Source organism: Aspergillus ibericus (genome assembly GCF_003184845.1).
Source record: "Aspergillus ibericus CBS 121593 unplaced genomic scaffold BO80scaffold_7, whole genome shotgun sequence".
NCBI classification, from domain to species: Eukaryota; Fungi; Ascomycota; class Eurotiomycetes; order Eurotiales; family Aspergillaceae; genus Aspergillus; species Aspergillus ibericus.
In genome coordinates, this window is record NW_020292105.1 from 137,379 (window position 1) to 159,992 (window position 22,614).

The 22,614-nt window shown below is 50.2% G+C and overlaps 8 protein-coding genes across 8 annotated transcripts; 3 read left to right on the top strand and 5 right to left on the bottom strand.

Annotated features, from left to right (window-relative positions):
• The first annotated feature begins 48 nt into the window (after positions 1–48).
• On the top strand, positions 49–2,253 carry BO80DRAFT_422383 (putative MFS drug efflux transporter). Its single transcript, XM_025718812.1, has one exon. The coding sequence runs from the start codon at positions 488–490 to the stop codon at positions 2,171–2,173; it is 1,686 nt and encodes a 561-aa protein (XP_025578329.1). The 5' UTR covers positions 49–487; the 3' UTR covers positions 2,174–2,253.
• A 2,320-nt stretch (positions 2,254–4,573) lies between these two features.
• BO80DRAFT_462154 (uncharacterized protein) lies at positions 4,574–4,978 on the bottom strand (the record flags this gene model as incomplete). Its single annotated transcript, XM_025722494.1, has 2 exons — positions 4,812–4,978; positions 4,574–4,743 (listed from the first exon to the last, which is right to left on the bottom strand). Coding segments are annotated over exons 1-2 (210 nt in total), but the record flags the coding sequence as incomplete, so codon positions are not given.
• A 907-nt stretch (positions 4,979–5,885) lies between these two features.
• Positions 5,886–7,280, bottom strand: BO80DRAFT_491260 (HNH endonuclease signature motif containing protein; the record flags this gene model as incomplete). The annotated part of the gene is made up of 4 exons (XM_025723690.1): positions 5,886–6,432; positions 6,494–6,819; positions 6,880–7,093; positions 7,179–7,280. The coding sequence occupies 4 exons, from the start codon at positions 7,278–7,280 to the stop codon at positions 5,962–5,964; spliced, it is 1,113 nt and encodes a 370-aa protein (XP_025578331.1). The 3' UTR covers positions 5,886–5,961.
• Positions 7,281–7,485: 205 nt separating this feature from the next.
• On the bottom strand, positions 7,486–8,571 carry BO80DRAFT_400140 (uncharacterized protein). The gene has a single exon (XM_025717505.1). The coding sequence runs from the start codon at positions 8,559–8,561 to the stop codon at positions 7,545–7,547; it is 1,017 nt and encodes a 338-aa protein (XP_025578332.1). The 5' UTR covers positions 8,562–8,571; the 3' UTR covers positions 7,486–7,544.
• Positions 8,572–10,607: 2,036 nt separating this feature from the next.
• BO80DRAFT_348593 (Zn(II)2Cys6 transcription factor) lies at positions 10,608–11,884 on the bottom strand (the record flags this gene model as incomplete). The annotated part of the gene is given in 3 exon segments (XM_025715466.1): positions 10,608–11,174; positions 11,221–11,694; positions 11,711–11,884. 3 exon segments carry the CDS (start codon positions 11,882–11,884, stop codon positions 10,608–10,610), a joined length of 1,215 nt encoding a protein of 404 aa, XP_025578333.1.
• Positions 11,885–12,580: 696 nt separating this feature from the next.
• Positions 12,581–13,469, bottom strand: BO80DRAFT_422387 (kinase-like protein). The gene has a single exon (XM_025718813.1). The coding sequence runs from the start codon at positions 13,425–13,427 to the stop codon at positions 12,651–12,653; it is 777 nt and encodes a 258-aa protein (XP_025578334.1). The 5' UTR covers positions 13,428–13,469; the 3' UTR covers positions 12,581–12,650.
• Positions 13,470–16,892: 3,423 nt separating this feature from the next.
• On the top strand, positions 16,893–18,726 carry BO80DRAFT_486241 (uncharacterized protein; the record flags this gene model as incomplete). The annotated part of the gene is made up of 4 exons (XM_025723516.1): positions 16,893–17,300; positions 17,334–17,682; positions 17,914–18,104; positions 18,295–18,726. The coding sequence occupies 4 exons, from the start codon at positions 16,893–16,895 to the stop codon at positions 18,316–18,318; spliced, it is 972 nt and encodes a 323-aa protein (XP_025578335.1). The 3' UTR covers positions 18,319–18,726.
• A 440-nt stretch (positions 18,727–19,166) lies between these two features.
• On the top strand, positions 19,167–20,052 carry BO80DRAFT_253132 (uncharacterized protein). Its single transcript, XM_025714656.1, has 2 exons — positions 19,167–19,791; positions 19,843–20,052. The coding sequence occupies exons 1-2, from the start codon at positions 19,349–19,351 to the stop codon at positions 19,856–19,858; spliced, it is 459 nt and encodes a 152-aa protein (XP_025578336.1). The 5' UTR covers positions 19,167–19,348; the 3' UTR covers positions 19,859–20,052.
• The last annotated feature ends 2,562 nt before the right edge of the window (positions 20,053–22,614 follow it).

The following is a 22,614-nucleotide window of genomic DNA, read 5'->3' on the forward strand; positions in this document are numbered from 1 at the left end:
TGCTTAACAATCACTACCCCAAAGCGAGCGACTCTATGCATTCTAGCGACTGGAACATTCGAGTGATGAGGTGAGCATCCCACCAGTCTTCCTTCCCTTGGCAATGATCGTGTCGGGTGGGCGCCGGCGGTAGAGCTAACCCGCCCCAGGATGATCGGGGCGCCAGCGACCGGAAGTATTCTTCAGCGGGTGACAAACCACCGCTTACGAGGGAATTCCTGGGAGAGAGTGGGAGCGTGGGAGAGGGAGAGTGGGAGAGCCCGCCAGCCCTAGTCGAGGGGCCGCAGTGGGATCCTCCGGCCCTAATGGATGACATCCTCGGTGGGAGACTCCGGTGTTTGCTCATCCAGGCCCGTTCTTACTTCTTATATGCCCGAGGCTGCTGTTTTTCATGATGTCTGAGAGAAGAGATAAGTCGGGTTCATCTTCACTTTTCGCCGTCGTTCGTGGGCGATCGTCTTGCCTATTCCTCCCTCCCCCCCTCACTATGACTTCCACCGATAGCAGAGAGGCTACCCTGATGAACTCAACCTACGACAAGGAAGAGGGCCAGCTCTCAGAAAAGTCCGCTGCCTCCAACCTGGATTCCGAGGACCAGCCCAGCCCCAAGGCGGAGGAAGGCGCTCCGCGCGAGATTGCGGGCTGGAAATGGGTCATTGTCGTCGTGGCCATCTACAGTTCCCAGTTTCTTTTTGCGCTGGATAACACCATTGTCGCCAATATTCAACCGACCATTGTGGAGGACTTTGATTCCGTGTCCAAGTTGTCCTGGATCAGTGTGGCCTTTCTCATTGGGGCGGCGTCGACGAATCTGGTCTGGGGACAGATCTTTGCCAATTTTAACGCCAAATGGACCTATATTCTGTGTATTTTGATCTTTGAAGTGGGCTCCGCTGTCTGTGGCTCGGCACCTACTATGAATGCTTTCATCGTCGGCCGTGCCATCTGTGGCTTTTCGGGAGCCGGCATGTATGTTGGATTGATGACCATGCTGGCCGTCACCACTACGATTCAGGAGCGTCCGACGTACATCGGCGGCGCTGGCTTCACCTGGGGTGTCGGCACGGTCTTGGGGCCCATCATTGGGGGTGCTTTCACCGACTCGTCGGCCGGCTGGCGGTGGTCGTTCTACATCAACCTGTGCATCGGTGCGGTCTGCGCCCCGGTCTACATCTTCATGCTTCCCAACAAGGATCCTCGTCCGGGCGTCCGTATCGGTGATCGCGCGCGTGAGATCGACTACCTGGGGGCGGTGCTGACCATTGGCGCCTTCATCTCGGGAGTCATGGCCATCTCCTTTGGCGGTGCCACTTACCCCTGGAACTCGGGCCAGATCATCGGTCTCTTCTGCTGTTCAGGCGTGCTCTTCACCCTGCTAGGCATCCAGCAGGGCATTCCATTCCTCACCACCAAGGAACGCCGTCTCTTCCCCGTGGAGTTCCTGCGTAGTCGCACCATCCTGATCCTGTTCGCCATGACCGCCGCGGGTGGCACCCTCATCTTCCTCCCCGTCTACATGTGCCCGCTCTACTTCCAGTTCACTCGGGGCGACTCAGCCCTGGAATCCGGCGTGCGTCTCCTCCCATTCATCATCCTGATGATCGTGGCTGTGATTGGTAACGGCGCCATTCTCTCGGCCCACGGTCTGTACATGCCGTGGTTCCTGGCGGGCGGTATTCTGTGTCTCATCGGCAGCGCCCTAATGTACACCGTCACGGCGACGAGCTCCATTGCCAGCATCTACGGTTACACGGTGCTGATTGGCTTTGGCGTTGGTCTCTTCTCACAGGCATCCTTCTCGATCGCGCAGGCAGTCGCCGAACCTCGCATGGCGCCGTCGGCCGTGGGATTCATCACCTGTGCCCAGATCTCGGGCTGCACGATTGCCCTGGCCATCGCTAATGCTGTCTTTCTCAACCAGAGTATCGAGGGCGTCCAGGCCATTCTGCCGGATATTTCATCTGCAGAGGTGGAGCAGACCATCACGGGAACCGGCTCGCAGCTTTTTGAGAATCTCACCCCGGCGGTCAAGCAGGAGGTGTTGGAGGCGATTGTGACGGCGCTGAACAATTCGTATATTTTGGCCATGGTGGCGGGTGCGTTGGTGGTGGGGTTGAGTCTCTTTCTGAAGCGCGAGAAGCTGTTCATTGCTGGTGGTGCGGGTGGGGTTTAGATACGTCGGTTGTTGGCAGTAGATGCATTTGGCTACAATGTACTTAGACGGGTGCATCTCGTGCAAAACGGATGCTTGGGTTAGAGATATGCATGGAATTCATGTGACGAATCTTGATGATCACTCTGCAGCCGCTGTACCCTCAGCTTGTCTCCTAGAACTACATCCATCATATCCCGGTCAGGGTCACCAACTACTAGATGAGACCATCAATCCATCCCCCAACGCAACTCCCATCTCCATCGCCCCGCCCACATACCAAGCCCTCAAAAGCCCCGAGCATCCACCGTCGCGGGCCGAGATCGGTCGTTTTTTCGGAGCTGATGGGATGGGGAAGGGTCTGGAGGGTGCGAATTTTCCTCTTGTGTGTGTTGTCTGTGTCGGAGGAGATTACCTCCTCCGCGGAAAACGGCAATTATTGCATGAATCCGGCAAGGCTGCGGTCCGGGCACGCACCGGACTGGTGCGGCGTATGTGATTTTGGATCCGGAGGCACCGGTGACTCGGAAGGAGTTTGTTGTTGAGGATGTGCAGGCGGAGTTTGTGGGAGTATAAGGTGAGGGATCTGCTGAGTGAATACACAGTGCTGACGCCGTCAAGCATGCATTGCGGTCGTTGATGAAATCCGAGATATTCCTCCGCTCGACCTTTGTCCCGGATGGAATCTCCTTCCTGCAGGTCGTTCCAAAGTCTGCCGACATCCCCTGGGAGACCTCCCAGAAGATCTCACGTCTCTTCTACGAGGCACGTCGCCCGTCCCGCGGCCCGTGTTCAGTCGCTACGCGGAGTACCTGCAGCAGCACGACGAGGGCGCCATGCAGACGTTCTGGAAGGGATACCTCGATGGTGGCTGCTACCTTGAATATTGATTTGAAAGGCACGGCATCCACCCTCAAGGTCACCCCAAGCATGCTCCTATATGCTTCCTGGTCCGTGGTCCTCTCTCTTACCACCACCTCCTCCGACGTCGTCAGGGGCGTGACGCTCTCTGGCCGTGAGGCCCCTATCCCCGGCATTCTACAAATGAGCGGCCCAACACTGATGATCGCTCCTCTGCGAGTCACGGTCGACAAGACCCGCTCATTCGAGGCGCACTGGGCAACCGTCCAGTCCAGGGTGTGGGATGTGGCCCGACATGCACCGTATGGTCTCCGCAAGATCCTCAAAGTCAGCCGTCAGCCAAAAGATCTGTTTGATACGACGGTCAACTTTCTGATCAAGGTGCCGATGGCGACTCCGGCGGGAGGATGGAGGGTATTGCCCGAGAAGAACTACGGCACGCATGATTATATCAAGCTGGAGCTGAGTCATGATCGTTTGGATCGGATTACGCTGTCGTCGACGCTGGAGCTGGCGTATGCGCAGATGCTGGTTGATTCTGTTGCAGATGTTTTGCAGAAGGCTTCCGAGGAGCCGCTGACCCAGGTTGGGCAGTTGAGCTTGGTGCCGTCGACCGGGAGGGTTAGTGGATTGTGGAATAAGGTTGTTGATGGACCGGTGGAAGAGGTGGACCCGGTCGAGTCGACTGCTGCAGACGAACTTGGACATTCCGCGGTCCATCGAATCGCCTGCTCCTATCCCTCGAGAACGGCCGTGGAAGATGCCTCCGGCAACAGTATCACCTATGCCGGCATGGCCATCACGGTCAACCAGCTCGCCGGTCTCTTGCGCGCCAAAAGCGTGGTCCTGGAGCAGGTGGTCCCTCTCCTGCTGGAGAAATCCATCAACACCATTGTGGCTATGTTAGGGGTCATGGTCTCCGTGGTGAGTACATAATAGATGGTTCGTTGGTCTGGCATTAGTCGGTAGGTTATTCATTGTTTTAGGTTTCGATGTAGATTATGTTTCAATACATTATTTGATTTACTCTATTAAGCTGAGATTGTCTACTGAGAATACTACGGTAGCCATCCTTTTTTATCTTATATGATACTCTTCTCAATGAGGTCCTTCGTCTTCTTCTAATAATTCGGTTATTTTTTCTGATCAATTCCAGGGTTGCAGAAATATCAACCTCTCAAATGAACTCACAGGTAGTAGTACTTCACAACGAGCATTACTTGACTGTTCAGGGACACGCGAGAGGACATCCATCTCTCCAGAAGAGTGCAGATATACTCGCCGTTAAAGTTCCCAGTCCCTAGTAGTAATAAGTACTGAAGTAAATCACCAGACTACCTTCTCCTCAAACCAAAAGTGCATGTATGGAATCTCACATCTTCATTCATTCATTCTCTCAACTATACCCCTCCACCCCCCTCCCATAAACCCCCCCCCAACCCCCACCTCATAATAAAATAAAATAAGACAAGGTAAGGAGGTATGGTATCACTTCCTCCCCACAACCACAAACCTCCTCACCCGCCACGCCACGCTCCCCCACCGCCCTCCCCAACAACTCCCGTAACACCGCATTCTCCTCCCCAGATACCTTACTAATCCGTTCGCCGAACAAGCCGAGGTAATTCCCCTGGTCGAGAATCAATACGTACGCGTCGGGGGTGGATTCGTCTTTTAGGACGTGCTGGAGGCCTTCTTCGGTGAGGGTGCTTGTTAGATGCACGGACCAGCTATCTCATTATGAGTATGAGTATATTGGTAGTGATGGGTACTAGGGGGGAAGGAAAGGGTTGGTTACACAGGTGTATTCGCTCGAAAGCGGGTATCAATCCGCTTCATTAATTCCTCCGACGTATTTTTCGGGGATCTCGTGGAGGATGTTCAGATGGTGTAGGGTTACTGGTGATGTCGAAGCCGTGTAGGGTTGCGGTGGGGTAGAGGCGGTGGAGGTCGAGGAGCCATATTCTGTTCATATATTTGGGTTAGTTTGGTTGGGGGTGGGGGGGTTTAATACCCAGTGCCGGTGCCGACGTCGGCGATGGAAATGTTCTTGGTGGTGTCGAGAGTGATGGACGGATGCAGTAGATGTAGTGTTGCAGGTTTAGTCGGGTGGAGGCGATCACGTCGCGGTTGAGGCGGTAGGGGTCGGTCATGATGCTGATAGAGTGGAGTATGAGATGATGATGATGAGATAGGGGAGTGGAATATGTCTATCTTATACATTTTATAGTCAAGATCTACCGTATGAAAGAGGGTATGCCAATCACAATACATACCGCTGAGCTCTCCCGCCGGTAGCTGCATTAGCGTTGCCGCAATGATAGACCGCGCGTGAACATCCTTTGACACCTGCAGAATACGAGCGCATGGCATGACGGGCCTCATCAACGCAACCTACCTCTTCAGCATCAACGAGCCTATCTCCCGAATCAACGGACTCGGCGAGGAAAAGATTGAAGCGTTGCGCAAAGGGCTCCCGTCGAAGGAGTTGATTGCCATGGACGTATGATAATGAGGAGGAGACGATACGGTGGGCCAAACGGGTCATGACGGATGATGAGGTCGTGGAGTGTTTTATTGTCCTCGGGATTTATACCACGATTGCGAGGATGACGAAGGGGTTGAGGGTGCAGATGGATCTCGAGATTCCGCATTTGGGGTGGGAGATAAGGGAGACGGTTACGAGGGGGGAGGGGGAGGGTTGTGGTTCTGTTATTGCCAGTGCAATGTGATATGTATGGAAGTAGAATCGTTTTTACGGTGTAAGGCTATCTAAAGGATGTACGTAGCCTGCCCCTGTGGACAGTAGCAGACCGTAGCAGGACTATATCTCACCAATCTATTCTTGAGAGACTGAACCAGTGGTATTCTGCAGCGATCAAGTGACAACTCTAAGAATGCTATTCTTATATTACCAATCAGGTATCTTCGATAGTAGGGTATAGACGCTAACACACGGACATCTCAAACTGATCCCAGAGTTTAAACCGCACATAATCATCAATCCGGCTGGATCCGTTCGCGTCCACCGGTCCGGCTTCCATTTCTTCCATGTCCCGAAGGAATCGGTCGATGTACTCCCCCGCACCGCTCAGATGAAGAATCCGGGCGATGGCATGATGGATCTGCAGCAGCTCCACGGAGGGCGGTTCGATCGTCCGGTTGGGCGTGAGATACAGCGTGCGAATGACCGGCAGCTTGGCAATCCGGAGCAACCGGTCTGGTTTGATGTAGTCGATCTTGTACGTGTGTGGGCCGATATGCTCGAAGCCAATTTCAAATTTACCAAATAACATGTGCAGCGTCTGTGTCAAGGTGAGTGCGTTCTTGGGTCGGTCAATGTCACTCCCACTGATGAGGGGAATGGCCTCGGGATTGAACATGGTGAGGATCTTATGGGCTATCAGCTTGGGCTCGGCCTGGAGAGCAAAGAGGGTAAGTGAGTGAACGGAACGATGGGCTTCGGGTCAGCGTCCGCACCAGCTGGGGTTCCCCGTCAATGCTGGTGAGTGACATCAGGGAATGCGGGATGATATGGGCTACTTCTAGAAAGGTCATCTCATCGCTCTCGGGCAACAGAGACGCGCCATCGTCATCTTTGAAGTCGGTTCCATCTCGGGATAGCCGACGATCCGCTTCCTGGATATCGAATTTCCGGGTGACCACACATCGGTGGCGGTCACGCACGAGACAGTCCCGCCGCAAAGTGGAGAGGCGTTGCGGAGTGCCAATCCCGCTGTTCGACAGTGGGGCCCGAGAAAGGGATGCCGGCGTCGGCTGGGGAGTCTTTGCAGCCAAGGCTTTCACTGAGATCGACAATTAGTGCATGCCCAGTCAGATATAGACCTGCACGGCTGGACGCATACACGGCAAGAAGAAATTATCCACCAGATACTCGGTGAAGCGGACCAGGCTTTCGCCGAGGGTATTCTGATCGTCGCGGGTCCATGAGGCAAACCCGTCCAAGTAGGATAGGATTGAAGCCAAGTCGGATGCGGCATCGTTCGAATCCCCATCTAAATGGCTTACGATGAATGAGAAAAACAGCTCGAGAAAGCTATCCGTTTCGGAGACCGCCTCCTACATCAATCGAATGAGAGTGACCGGCTTCAAGCCTTTGTGGGCCTTCTGCGCAGGCTCAAACTGCTGGATGATACGGTCGAACAGCCTCCGGGCTTTGTTCATGGTCTTCTCGCGGGAAAGGTTGCAATTCTGGAACGATGACCCCTTCCAATGATGTCCGGTGTCGATCATGTGGGGCAGCCATGGTTTCTCGCCCTCTAGAATCTTTACTCGGGAAAGCGAGGCATTTTGTCGGGACTGACTTTGAATATTACAAGGGGAGGAGAAGACCGAGCGGCTTGCTACAAAGAATCCCTCGGGTCGGCTTAACTATTCTCCCCCGGCCACACAACAGCCTCCCCTAGAGGTAGTAGTACTAGTGACTTCATAACGAACAATGTATTGATATTCAGGGACTGGGTCTAAATAGTAAGGCCATCCGTATCATCGGTGTCCACGACGACTTCCATCATTCAGGAGAAGAAGTATCCTCAGAATCATCCTCATTATCATCCTTATCATCCTTCCGCAGCCAGTCATAGACTGGCCACTTCTCTCGTTGGGCGTCGGTGATTGTGTCCTCTGTGTGCTTGTACTGAGCCTCAAGCCAGGGTTGCCATGGCCAGTCAATCCATTCTGCATACTGATCCGGATAACGGTAATGGATGTTCCATCTGAGAAGAGGGCTGATCGCCACGCCCGGAAAATATTCCTTCTCCAGCTCGGGAATGGCAGGGTTTCTGGATCGTCCGAGAGTGGACTTTCCCAGATCGATGACCACAACTCGCAATCTTCCGGAGCCGCTTCGGGTGAGTACCATATTCCGTGGGTGCATGTCTTCGTGGCGAACCATGTTGTCATAGATCGCGCACTCCCCATCCACAATTTGTTGGACAATCTCCTGCCGCTCTTCGGTGGTGAAGGTCTCGGGCTGCAGTTTATCCATGGATGGACCGTCGATGTGCTCGAGCAAGATGAGTCGAACCAGACGACATTGTTCCCCAACCTGGATTCGCAGGGTGTAGGATCCGAAGAACTTGGGAAGCACGGTGCCCTGGAGGTCGGAGAGACGCAGGTATGCGGCGCACTCGTGCGTATAATCACAATCGGCTCCCGAGAAATGGTCATCATCCCTCAGGTCTTGAAACCAGGGGTCGTAGAATTTGGCGACCAGGTCCTGATCCCTGGGGGGACCCGAAGACGTGGAGCTGTCCACACATCGGACGATATAGATCTGGGATCGCTTGTGTTCGCCAACTTGGAGTGTCCCAAGCAACTTGATGGAGATGAAGTCGCTACCGTCGGAGCCTGACAGGGGTGGGTTCTGGAGACATAATTCGGTGGGAGACGGCAACTCAACATCGTATGTAGGCAGAGTGCGTCGATGGAGCTCACTTTTGGGTAGTGGGGGCGGAGGATTGTGTGACTGGACAGTCATGGTATGATTCATGCAGTATGGGAATGACTTGTAGTGATAAGGTTCCATGGTGGAAGCGTTGACGTTGATGTTGATGGATGTTGGATGTTGGATGTTGGATGTTAGGCAGACGGCACTGTCTTATAAAGTACTTCCACGTGAGTCAAGTAGTACAGCATTAGTCATTTGCCCAAGTGAATGATGCTTTTCAGCTAAGCTATTCAATTCCATACAGAGCACAGTAGGGTATTTATTGAATAGGAGATAGTGCTGGCACAATAGGTCAGTGAAGATTGGCTAGCAGCCTGGGGAAGTACCTAATATTCTAGGCAAGGTTCCTGATCTACATGTGAATTCCGAGCATCTAGTCTATATTAACTGCGTTTTCCGATTAGAAGCTTATCTGGTGACGCGGCCTGGCTGGATAAATCCGACAAGCTTTCATTGTGGCAGATGACGTGGATCAATAAGGGCTGTGTGTCTAGTCGGTTCGATCCGACCAACTAGATACTATATGTGACAGACTTCGGAAGGTAAATACAGAAGAGGCCACAGAGAAGAAGAACCAGATGATCTAGCTACATTATACCACGGATCAGTATGTTTCGCAGCACGATACCACATTGCCCTTCACCTGGTTTGTTGTACGTAGACATGGTATGGCCCTTCTTCCTGGAGACATGCGGTAAGGACCGGTAGAATTATCCAAGAGATAAGCAGAAGGCGGGTTATCTCGGAATATGCATGGCTGCGAATAGACCTTGGGCTAACCAGGGATCATAGAGATAGTGCATACGTAGCCCTATATCTCATTCTTGGTTAGGCTGATGTCTATTAATATCCAAGATAGCATATAAAGGAGATAGTTCCACCCCACGGTCAATCAATCCTTAAGTTCAAGTCCTAACAAGCTCATCGTCTATTGGTAATACATTCAATTACAAACATACATCCATTCCATCACTACCTGCAGTCACAATCCCAAGCAACCATCCAATGGACCTTCTCAGCTTCAGCGCTATCATCGTTCTTCAGATCTGTGCCATTTGCTTCCGCTACACTGAAGGAACGTGGTCTGGCAAAGCAAGATCTTGTTTCACCTCGGCGCATATCTACTTGTTTGTTCATATGTTGATCGATATCCTGGTTCAGCATACTTGATTGCTGAGGGCCCTTATTGCCATTAGGGTAGGGTGACATACGGTGGATATTGTGGATGTTAGTTATCAGTGCGGGACATTGGTACGGCCATGCTCGAGTATGACCAGAATGTCAGTGTTGATTTATCGTTGTTTTGAGATCAACTGGGGAAGTTAATGTTGGGGTTGGCAAAAGATGGTATATGCGATTTTAATTCGTTAGATAACGTGGAGGTCTTGCGCCTTGAGACTGAGGGTGGATAGCTGTGGTTGTGCATATGCTGGGACTTGAAGAGAATAGCATCGAGTAATAGGCAGAGCTCTGGAAATCAAAATAGCTGCGGCGATACTCAGCATGAAGCTAATGCTGTTAGGTTCAACAAGGCTCGTTAACCCCAAATTTCCCCCGCCCAGAAAGTCACTGCCTATTGTAAGGCGAGGCTAGCCCTGAGACATACTAGATCTGATTCCAGTCACTTGGTTGATAGGGCTTCAATATTACTAAGCGGAACCGAATCAATTGAGGCATGGCTTGGATTGTTTCTCCAATCATTGCCGTTTCTCCTGCCACCTAAATAAAACTAGGCGAGATAGAAAGTCCAAGCAAGGGTGTAAAAAGGAGACCATATATTTATATCTGCTGACATTTGTCGCGACAAGTCAGGGGTTTGTATTTGGAATTTGAAAGGGCTCTGGATTTCTCATGTCACTATCGTTACTGTAGGTAATGCCTATTTCTTCGTAGCATCATGCAACCTTGGCGGTTGAGTCAGTCTACAAAGACTGGGTGATCTGGGATTGGGCCTGCGTGTTTAGCTGATAATTGTTCCCATTGTCCGATTTTCCCAGATCCTCGTTATCTAGTTTCATTGAATCCCTGAGCCCTAAGCAAAAGATCCCTACATCTATACCAAGCTTTAAAGAAAGTCTTTACTCAATCTAATATATACATCTGATCATGTTACCTAACATCACGCTATATACTACCCACAACCTGCAACACTCGCGAATTCTTCGATATCCAATCCTCTTCCCGAATATCATCCAACCCATCCACATTCATATCCACCAGAGCCCGATCCCACGCATCTTGGGTAGCCGCCTCCCATAACGCATCATTTTCCGGGGGCGGGAACTGCAATTCATCGGCCGTCAGTAGGATACTGTTCATAGAAACGCCCTCCACGGTCTGATTCAGTGCCGTAGAGCCATATATCGCTGTGCACACCTTATACAACGCGATGTTGAATCGCTTCACCTCTTCAATACTAACCAAAATATACTGAGCAATAGCAGGTTCTTGATACTGCCTTAGAATGCGCGGATAGGAGAACATCCCCCGGTTGCGGCAGCTTTGAATCAGAGACTTGAGAAGCAGCTCGGTATCAGTACGGAGCCCGGCGGGCTTTAAATCCAGGCCGAGAGAGCCGTGGGTTTTGTATATCAAGGAGAAGATAATATGTAATAAGACAGCCTGGTAGATGGGTAGAGGCCATGACCCTGATTGGGGTATCTGTATGTCGTTGGAGGCATCCCATTTCTCCTGTAGAATGGATTAACAAGTGAGGAGAAAGTGCAGGGCATCCAACCTTTTGCTGCAGGATCGCCGAGTTGAGCTGCTCATGCAACTCGACGGCCGCACATCGCGCGCTCCTCTCCCCACTCGCCCATAAGCCAAGGACAACCATCGACTGGACGAGCATGGGGATCTCATGGCGCATTCGGAACGTGCCGCGATGGACGAACGGCCAGTGAGGGTGAAACAGATCGAAGAACAACTTGACGAATTGTTCTTCTCTAGAGACAGTAGGCCGCGGGCTTACTGACCCTCGGGGCTCGGGCGCCGGAGAGTCCTCACCCTCCCTAAGGGAGCAGCGGAGGCCCCGATGTTGACACTCCGTGCACACAGGCTTCCCTTCACATCGAGCCTTGATGGCCCGGCAATTGGCACAGGCTCGTCGGACTCGATGAACAGGCTCATTCAGTTGATGCTTCACTCGGAGATGCCGACGAAGTGTATCACTAAGGCGCGTTATTATCGACAGAACAACATGCACTTGCGCCTGCAAGATGTGCAACCGGTGTATACTTTCGTCCGAATTCCTGGCCACAGATGGAACAGGAGAATGTACGATCCTGGATGTGTTTGGCTTCATGGCGACGAAGGTGCTCTTTACGCCGGTAGCGAGCATCGCAATTCGGAAAGCGACATACGAACTCCCCCAGCGGGTCATTCCTAGGCAATTTCTTCATGGTGGGCGATTCATCACCACGGACGGGGTAGGTGGGAGGCGTGACGGGGGGGATGCCCCGGAGGTGAGGATGAAGGGTATAGACGTATTGGTAGAGGGCTGCAAGTTATGTAATGGCAGTGGGCGCGCGCCTGGGTGGGATGATCCGGGCTTACAGCTCAGCGTGGTCTAACGCTAAATACGGAACAACTCTTTTCCATCTTAACCATGATGAGGTCTTTATTTTTCATAAAAATTACATATTTTCAGTATATGTTGTGCCGGTTAGCGGGGCGCCAGAAACGGCGCCCATTGAACCGCCGCTCTGCCGCCCGCCACCACCTGTCCCATGCAGGAATCCCACTACTTCTTCCGGTTTAACATGTCTATTTTAGGTATCGCGCTTATGTCTTACTATTTTTATGCCTGTTGTCTGCTATTTGATACCCGTTGTACAATCTATATAATCCCGTCTACCCTTTCTTGAAAGATGATATTTTTTTTTCTTTTACTTTCTTCTTTATTGCCTGCTGTTCTTGTTGTATTATTTCCTTCCTAATATACCACGTTATATTGGTTATGGCAAACCAAAGTGAGAAGTCGAGAAGAAAAGTAAGAGGAAGAGGTCCAGACAAAGGTTCTTCCTCATGGATTCAATTTCACGTGAAGCAGAGTAGAGCAGTTTAAAGGTGAAATATTATTTCTAGTGCTGGGAAGACGGGAAGAAAGAAGGCAACAGCCAAGGAACTAGATAACTTGCGTGGTACTGGTATCCTATATACAATCGTTCAAGGGAAAATGAAATCCTCAATCGTTGACCCAGTCAGCCAAGTTTGCAGGTCTTTGAACGCATCAAGGTCATTTTTTTCAGTTGAGACGTCGACGTTGGGGTCATGCCAGTGTCTGGTTCTTTTTGTTTCGGTGCCGTGCAGCGACTCTCCAATGTACCGACAGCTGTCAAAGTCTATGAGAATAAGGCCTCCTTCGTCGTCAAGCATAATGTTGGCCGGATTGATGTCATTGTGGACAAGTCCAAGCGAGTGAAGATGTTTAATGGCTGCTAGAACTCCCTGGAGGCCACTCTTGATCCTTTCCGTCACAAGCTCGCGCCCACTCGAGAGGAAAGCGGCCTTGTTAAGGCATTGAGGATTGACCGCCTGAAGCAATGTGCACATATACCGCTTGAAACATAAACCAGATACTCGACCGTGACTCTGATTGCAACCATAGTACGTCGCAATATTTGGATGAGGGTTCTTCCGGAGAATCTCGCAAGTTTCAACTTCGCGAGCAATTCGCTTTTCGAGGTTCCCATCAACATATGCCAGAAGACTTGGCGTCTTGACAAACACCGGAGACCAGTTTTCCTCCATCTCCGGGCCCCTGTCCTCGGTCGGTATTTGCTTCACTTCCTGGAGTTCTTCGAGCGTAGTCGGTGAATCAAGTCGATTTGGCCACTTCCCCGAATATAATACGCCATCCCGCTGGGCGAAGACCTGGACGTAGGCAAATCTCATCTTGCCATCAATCCTTTTGAAGGCCTCATACTTTTGTACGACCTCCATGTTCGGCTGGGGAATATCTTGTTCAGATCTGTGATAATGGACGGATTGAATAAGGTCGGGATGACCTCCGCATGGTCTCCACTCGTAAGTGCTACTGTCCCGTGATACAAAGCCACAACCGATAATGACCTATTGTCCATGCATATGGCAGTCATTGTCAATCGCGCTAGTTTTGAGCACCCCACAGCCATAGATCTTTTCTGGTCACACTCTGGGCTTCCTGAATGCCAAGGCGGGCTTGAAAGTGAATTGAAGAGTTAAATTATTTATTTTTGGGCGCCGACCTACCTCGGTCAAAACTCAGCGGTCGCCCACGGGTGTTTAAATATCCTAGGATGCTGGAGCGCTTCATGCTGCTTAACCTAAAGCCCCATGATATCCTTGGCCGCCATCGACAGCTTCCATACGGCCTTGACAAACCCTCTCCCCCACTCCTCAATGATGCCCGGTGGATTCCACGCTAGACTGTTCAACTTTCTGTGCTTGGGTTCCCCCAACCCATGAACTGCTAATGTTTTCTTAACTAAGGGAGGGAGAATTCAGAAGGACAAGGGGTGGTTAATGTGGTTAGACCGTCACCGAATATCATGATCCAGCTCTCGCTCCCGGGGATCTTTTATCGGTCTCCGCCGATGAACCGGTCCTGTCCTCTAGATTATTCACGTGGGCAAATACGCGTATTGGCTGATGGAGAGGTTATTGAAAGCCCGCTGGTCATAGTCCTTCTACCGGGGATGGCATCCCATAGAGCTATGCGAGCCGGGTCCAGCAGTCGCCCGTTAGGAAAGGGCTTCTGTCTACGTCATTCCTTTCATGGGTTAGGGGCCTGGGCCTCGCTCCGCGGTCGAGACCCATAGTGAATCTGTGTCCATGATCATTGGCTCAGCTTTCTTTTTTTTCCACCTTGGAGTAACCGTCTCTGAAAGGTATCCATGGAAACCCCTGGAAGATCCCGACGCTCCATTATAAACCAGCTGTGGTGGTACCGTGGTAGGGCTGTCCTGTCAGGAACAATAGAGGACGCGATTCACACCTTGACGAGCAAAATATTCCACGAGATATTCGCGCTTTTCGGGGTTAAGAAGAGTGAACGAATAGATCCACTTATCACGGAGCTGTCGGGTATAGGTGAGTAGGTGGCTTGCAGCTACAGCCGCGGTCTCTGGTTAATATGCATTCTTGTCCATGAAACTCTAATGGAGGCTGGAATAAACGATAATGAAGCGTTCTTCTCGCGAATCATCGGCTCTCTCTCCTGAGAACTTTCTACTCCGTCCCACGGAACCCGAGGATCTTACCGGCTCCTAGATAGCGCAAAGAGGACTTTACCGGATGTGAAGGGCTTATGCGCGCCCACTCGGAAGAAAAGAAGGCACAAAGCGATCTTGAGTGATACGAACATCCACGGTTGGTGAATGAAATCTCAAAGATGCGCGGCTAGGGAGCTTGGCCAAAGTAACAACTTCATTAAATAGGCGACGGTACCAACGGTAAAGCACGGATCTCGGACGAACCGGCTAAGACAAAGGACAATCTTGGGGACCGGATACAAGAGGATGAAGAGGCTGCGGAAGCCAACGAAGGATACTGTGATCGGGCGATTGCCTCTACCGCTACGTCCGTTAACCCACCCGCGAACGAAGTTACTGTTTCAGCATCATCCCAGATCGAGGCAGAATCCCAACGGTTATTGGAAAATTCTGCAGCTGTGAGTTCTCTTCCATCGACTGGAGATTGTTCCGGTGGACCATATCGTTTACTAACTGTCATTTCATATAGACATTGGAAAACATGAAGAGCCCGGGCGATCCTTCTTCAGCGGTGATTCTCAGTAGCCCGTCTGAAAGCGTAGCGTCAGCTAGGACGAATGAAGAAAGAGCTAAATCATGCGATCTGGGTGTATTCGAATCTTTCTTAACCTTTTATAGTCTTGAAAATCTTAAGTGACCGTTGCTGAGACGGGCAATATCCGCAAGCTATCTAATAATTAGGGACGACGTATTTGAGTTCATCGACTGATAAGTCTTCTCATAGCAACTCCAGGATGTTTAGGCCCAGCTGAGTGATCATCAATGCGTTCGTGCCGGCCGATCCATGCCCAAGTTCCTCTACAAATTAGACTGGTTGGAGCTGGATGATAATAGGCACGCGAGATATATCAGACGACGGTTCATACTTATACGACTCTTCTATTACTTTAACTCCATTGTCATAGACATTCGGACAGGAAAACATGGAACATTACAGACCGGGCGAGATCGCGACTGCCGGTCCGCAGCAATAGACTTTATACTCGAATCATTCTACCCCAATTGATCAAGGGATGAATCTCAACAATCTAGTCAGCGGAAAAGGCTACAGCGGAACCTTGATTGTGGCCGGCGCTGGTACATGTTGGCACAGTATCTTGGCTGTAGTACTGAGCTGTTGTGCAGCCCAAAAATAGACTCTATCATGCACGGCATCACCTCCCTTTTAGCGAGCAAATGATGAGGAGCTAACCTTTGGTATCTAGGAACGATAAAAATATAAACAAAACGTTTATTCACGCGGTAGTCACCTTTTTTACGAACGTGTTCCCAGATGGCCTCAAGCTCTGCCAGAAATTCAACGATGTTGCCCTTGCCATTTTGAACAGAGAAAAGTTTGAGATAAAGGATATGATTTCGTACACGTACGACCTAGCTGAAATGGTGGGATTCCTCGAAAGTCGACATAAAAGGGACCGTCTCTTTCCTTTGCAATGGAAAACAATCTCAAAGCGAGATACCATTGATATGGGCAAGTTAATCCAGAATTAGATCAGGAATGTTACGGTAATACTTGGGAATAAATTGACTTCACTAACTTAATAGTCCTGGATATTCCCTATGCTGGTCTTGGAAATGTGAGCAGACACTGTTAGGGGAGCGTATGCGGAAGCGAAGCAGACTGCGTAAGTCAATGACAGGCATTGGCAAACGAAGAAGTTAGGCTCCCATAACCTAGGCTTTCTGAAGGCCTACGCTCTATGCATAGCTCCATGGCCTAGGCTTTATGCAAGCCTACGCTTTATGCATAGTTCCCATAGCCTACGCTCTCCTGAGGGCCTACGCTTTATGGATAGTTTCCAAAGCCTGGGCTCTTTGAAAACCTCCACTTTTTGCGTAGTTCCCATAGCCTACGCTCCCTGTAACCATCAAGAACAGGCCGTCAGGAAGCGTACGCCAGAGGCAAGGAGTAGATTGTATTCATATTCTCCGTGTGCCGGATACAATTTCTTGGGTTACCCCTCTTTCCAACGGCTAATCGGGATAGCTGGTTGGCAAAATCGCGTCACGGGACTGGCCACGAGGCTGGTAGGCAAGGAGCCTATGTTATTTTATTCTTCCCTGCTCTAGCAACCTCTATCAATCTATCCAAAATACCAAGGCTGATAGAGTCTGTTCCCGACACCATCAGAGTTCTTAAAGCCAACCTGCCTAGATGCGGCCATCCAGCCGGGACGAGTTTGCGATCGCGATCATCTGCACGCTGCCCCTCGAGGCGGAGGCCGTTGAAGCACTCTTCAACAAAACCTACGACCGGTTGAGTGCGTTCTACAAGAAACAATCAGGGGATAACAATGCCTACTTTAATAGGAGGATCGGGTCCCATAATATGGTTCTATGCCTTATGCCACGGATGGGCAAAGGGAATACTGCCAGCGTCACAGCAAGCCTGAAAATCAGCTATAGGAGGATACAAGTAACACTGGTCGTTGGTATTTGTGGCGGTGCCCCATATTCACCAACCAAGGAAGAGATCTTTCTGGGTGACGTGATTATCAGCAACGCAGTGATCGAGTACAACTTTGGCAGGCAATACCGAGGTGGCTTTATACGGAAGACTGGCGTGAAAGATACGCTTGGAAGACTAAATTGAGAGATACAGTCCCTACTGGCCGGCCTCCAGCCGCAACAGTCCCGCAGGGAACTTCAAGCGAAGATGCTACAGCATCTACGCGTAATCCAGGCCGCACAACCTCGTTGGCGACAGCCGAGCTCTGCGGACGATGTTCTGTATGAGGCATCCTATCAACACAAGCATTACGGTTCAGAGTCACCTCACCTGTGCAGCTATCTTGATAATACGTCCGATAAAGTCTGCCAGGAGGCTCTGGACGCAAGCTGCATCCTTCTAGGCTATACGCAGGATCAGATCTATCAACATCAATACTATCTGGAAAGCTCCAATCCAACTATACAGATCAGGACCGTTGCTTCTGCGGATACTCGTCGGGATAAATACATCGCACAATGGGGTGGACTTCTATGGTCAGATGCGGAGCAGTGTAGGTCTTCATTACGGTAGGGTTGATTCGTGAGGGGACCGACATGAAGAAGACACCTCAGATAGTAGACGCACACTGCCATCATCGATAGCAGCCCTAATCACAAGCTGCAACCCCATTGTGCACCTCCAAATCCGTAGGGTCATTGTAGCTATTCTCGGAGGCGACCATCAGTCCGTAGTCCAGGTGCACTGGGCATCCTTTCACTGAAGAAAGACTCTTCTCCTATACTCTTATTGCGGACATCATGTCCAAGAGTGCACGTGGATTGTAGGTTAGACAAGGAGCTTCCAAAATATATTGCGGGAGTTAAGCAAGTGCTGCCCATATGGTTGTTGATGGGCTGGGCTCCTACTGTCAATGATGTACTATGAAAATGAAGGACTCTGAGGAACATGTCAAGAAAGAGCTTCTCAGGTTAATTAGTAGGATGGCCTGGCACGCAAGGTCCGAGACACAGGCATCCAGTTGAGGGCTCTTAGGATGTGAGAAATACACCTACATTGATCTAATATATAAACGTTCAGTTCCCACTATAACATGAAAAAACTCCAGCGACATCTCTCCTTCCGAATCTGATTTATCTCTTCATGGGCTGGCTTGCATTACCCAAATACGGTACAGGATCGCTATACCTTAACCGCTGTCGATCTTTGGCATCTTGTCTTTTAATATTGGTGCCAGCTTACTCATACCCTATGATTATAGACTCGCGGCCGAGCCCACTTCCATGCGGCCCCTGTTAAACCAATGCCGTGCCTACCAGGAGTCGATGCATTGAGAAGCTTATCCTATGAGGTGCGGAACTGCCCCCGTCCCAGGAAATTGCTAATTGTTAGTTTCACAACGCATAGGTGCATCCGACAGCCCAGCCTGATTACCGACGTGGTTACTGACGTCGAGTTCATCTTGAAAACACGTTCGAATAAACATGGGCGGCCACGTGGGGTAATAAGGAATTGCCTCTAGGCAACCATTGATTACTCTGTCCAGCCAATTTAGCATCCCTCGCGCCTTGTAGGGCTGAGGTGATCGTCCTTACATCAGGCATGAACCGATTGGTCAGTTTTCCTCAATGTCTGGTATATCTGGATAATTCAATGGATGCTAAGAAAGGAATAGAACTTGGCAGAATGATACAAGATAAATGAGAATAGGTAGGTATCTAGGTAGGTAGGTAGTGGATAATTCTTGCCGAGCATGTCGTATGCTTGGAAGTTGTACGGAGTATATCCACCCGTCATCAACCTGACGGTGGCTGTGTTGCGGTACTTCCCGGATGCCGTTGCTTAACACGACAGAGCTTGTCCTGCACCGCCTCCGTATCCAACGGTTGGAGTAGAAGTGGACAGGCTCAGCCTCCAACTACATGGACCGATCTCTGGTACATCAGGTAAGTCTACTCCGGATATCCGACTTGGTATCTGTCTGTATCCCCCCTGAATACTGCTGCCTGCAATTGCATCATCTGGTGGTACAGTGGGGGCCCAACCACTCATCTCGTTGGCGGGGAGATTCAAAGTGGAAAAGTAGGTATCCCCATTACCAGAATTACCGCCTCACAGTTTCATCCCGAGGCCTCTTCGATGGGTCAATTTAATATCAAGCAATGGTAAGGTATATAGGTATGCAGTTCCTGTATGTCTCATTCGACAACCTCATCTCCCTACAAAACCCCTTCATCCTCATCCCGGTCCGTTGCGCATCTCCCCTTTGTCCAGCATCCATCCGACTCTACCTAGTATACTTGGTCTCCGCATCATCGCCTTCGCCAATCACCGAACAGATCTGGCCTCTCCTAGCCAGCTCTCCTGCTCTTCTGCTCTCTGATATCAATTCGATACCCCATGCTCTCCGCAACTCTCGAGCTCATGGCCCGTCGCTTCTTCCCCGGTCAGAACGCCGCCTTCGGGCTGAGTCTGTTCCTGTTTACCTTCATGTTCCTTCCAACTCTCGTTGTCCTCCTTGCCGTCATCGTCTTCTTCCTCATCTACAGTCCGCGTTTGCGCAAACCCGTCCACCACCAGTAATCCGTTTGATGCGTTGCACCCGGTATGTATGTCTCCGATATTCATCTGCCCAATCCCACTAACAAGCATTCAGTTTGTACACTACATGATGCATAGTCCACGATTGATACAATTCCCCTGTCTCTACTACTTGTTTTTCTTCTTTTTGGCCGGTGTTCTTTCTAGATGTGCTTGGGATAAGCGCTCTTACTGTTCTACTTCAACCTTCTTCCACCCCTGATCCTTAACCAGGGCCAGGAGTGACCCCAGGTCGCAAATCAACCCATCTGCTTTATGTTTTCACCTTGAGGGCATCGGTCAACCTGATCGGTCGGTAGCCGCCGGGTACTATTATAGAGCCTGTCTGGAGGAATTGAGCTCCTAATCTAAATTCCGGTTGACTATCCCGGGTTAATTGGGTCTGACAATTGAAGGGTCAAGGTTATCAAGCCCATTTCTGCCCTAGAAAACATTACTAGTCGCATTGTATAATACTTCATGAAAGAGGCTACCTCACTCGATATCTTCTCCAGGACACCTTTGCTCTTGGCGGTGACTTATACAGTACTCCTCGGAGTATATATCAACAACACTCATATGGAGATATGTCTTATAAAAGGCTCTAATACTGTAATTGAACTATCATATAATCTACATGATTGTTTCTTCTGGATCCTGCTTGCCTTTGTTTATTTTTCAGGTATATCAAAGCTCCGTCACTAGAGAAGAGAGTCTGCTTTAAATAGGTCTCCTCAGTTGCATGGAGATCATATGATTCGATGATGTCCTCCGAACGCCTTTTAAAATATACACCCAATTCTTCCTGGCTTTGAAAAGTATCGTCTACCAGACCCCAGACATTACCAGGACAAAGCACATACACTTTCCTCGTAATAATATCAGAAGCGTCCCGTCTACGCGGCGAAGTTCCAGGCAGTCGGACCCTACCACACAGCAACTTCCATACATTCTAGGTAGATGAAGTACATGTACCCACATAGCTGCCTCTGCACTTGTTCTGCATTTATCTATTCAACACCACCCGTGGCGACTTCCTACTAAACAGTCAAAACTGGGCAGGAACTACCTCCCTCGGTCGTAAGAAATGAAACCTCACTAGACAACTCCTGGCTCTTACCTATCCATACTGAGCATGTAGAGGAAGGCGCAGAGGACGCAAAGCGGCTGTATATCACCCCGATTCTCCCTCGTAGACTCTTCCTTTCTTTCTATCTTCTTCATAACTCGTCTTCTCGTTGTCTTGCCAGTCCCAGCGTCACCATGTGTCTCTTATGCCATAGAGACCTCTCCGTAGGTGTGTGACTGATGGCACAACCTGATTATCATCATCGAGGCAGTTATACAACCATCCAGTGTGGGGAGAGAATAAATAGATCATCACCAGCTTCCCTCTCTCTTTTCAGGCCTTTCAGTACTATCTGAATGGATGGTCATCATTAAGGCAAGTGATGATTCCTGTGGTAACTCGGATGGCCTTTAGTCAATGACGATACCCCTGTTTTCTGATGCTCAGCTCCGGCTGACTCCTTGGGGGACTCATAGGTTAGATTCGGACAGGGGAACCCCAGATAAAAGAGAATTATCCTTTGTTCCGGGCCTTTCAGTACCATCTGAATAGACGCTCATCATTAAGGCAAGTGATGATTCTTGTGGTAACTCAGATGGCCTTTAGTCAATGACGATACCCTTGTTTTCTGATGCTCAGCTCCGGCTGACTCCTTGGGGGACTCATATGTTAGATTCGGACAGGGGAACAATGGATAAGAGAGAATTGTTCTTTGCTCCGGGCCTTTCAGTACTATCTGAATAGACGGCTCATCATTAAGGCAAGTGATGATTCTTGTGGTAACTCGTATGGTCTTTGGTCAATGACGATACCCTTGTTTTCTGATGCTCAGCTCCGGCTGACTCCTTGGGGGACTCATAGGTTAGATTCGGACAGGGGAATAATGGATAGGAGAGAATTATCCTTTGCTCCAGGCCTTTCAGTACCATCCGAATGGACGGTCATCATCAAGGCAAGTGATGATCTCCAGATGATCTCCAGTGGTAACTCGAACACCAACCAATGCTTATGATGCTCAGATCGGGCTGACAAGGATAGGTATGATGGGACATCAATGGGGAATGGGATGCAGGGAGAACATACCTAGACATGGTGGTAGGAAGAGAAAGAGGTGAGAGTGTGGGAGGAGAAGATATTTCTGCAAAGTCTGTTCCCGCGGTGGTGTTAAGTATCATAGTGTCGTGACAATGACCTCATCCTGAAATATGGTATCAGAATCTCCCTCTTTCTTATAGTGCGCGGCTCCGCTGGCAGTAGCTGATAACTATGATATATTTGGCGTACTGCGAGGACCTAGCGAGACGATCTTCTTATAGGTCTTATAGCCTATCGTCATAGAGTTGACCTGCTATATATTCTAGGCGATACTATCAACGGTGTGCGTATCCGGGCTAGACGGTGGTAGATCTAGATAGCTAGGGGGTTTACAGGGACGGATCAGTTAGCTAGAGAATGTTACTATCGGGGCGATGAAGCCGTCTAGGCTAATGGTAATGAAGATGCAGCCTTTCCAGGATCAAGGGGGCATTTTGGGGGTCTTTCTGAATGGTATCGGATGGTATATGAGATGTTGAAGTGATGAGTAAAGCTGCTGCAAGTAAGAAAGCAAGCTTTAAGACAGAGCTATCTAGAATATATGGCGCTAAAGCGTCCTACACCCTTCAGGAGTGGAGCAACCACTCTCCAGTCTATGTCGTCTTCCAAATCCTCCGTATAGGCCCCCGTCTCCACTAACAAGTCGTGTATTCGGCTTCGCCGCGCGGTAGTAATAGCACAGAT

Excerpts from the sequence above, each read along its gene's own strand:
- BO80DRAFT_422383 (XM_025718812.1), top strand. The coding sequence starts at position 488 with ATGACTTCCACCGATAGCAGAGAGGCTACCCTGATGAACTCAACCTAC.
- BO80DRAFT_400140 (XM_025717505.1), bottom strand. The coding sequence starts at position 8,561 with ATGGAACCTTATCACTACAAGTCATTCCCATACTGCATGAATCATACC.
- BO80DRAFT_422387 (XM_025718813.1), bottom strand. The coding sequence starts at position 13,427 with ATGGAGGTCGTACAAAAGTATGAGGCCTTCAAAAGGATTGATGGCAAG.
- BO80DRAFT_253132 (XM_025714656.1), top strand. The coding sequence starts at position 19,349 with ATGGTAAGGTATATAGGTATGCAGTTCCTGTATGTCTCATTCGACAAC.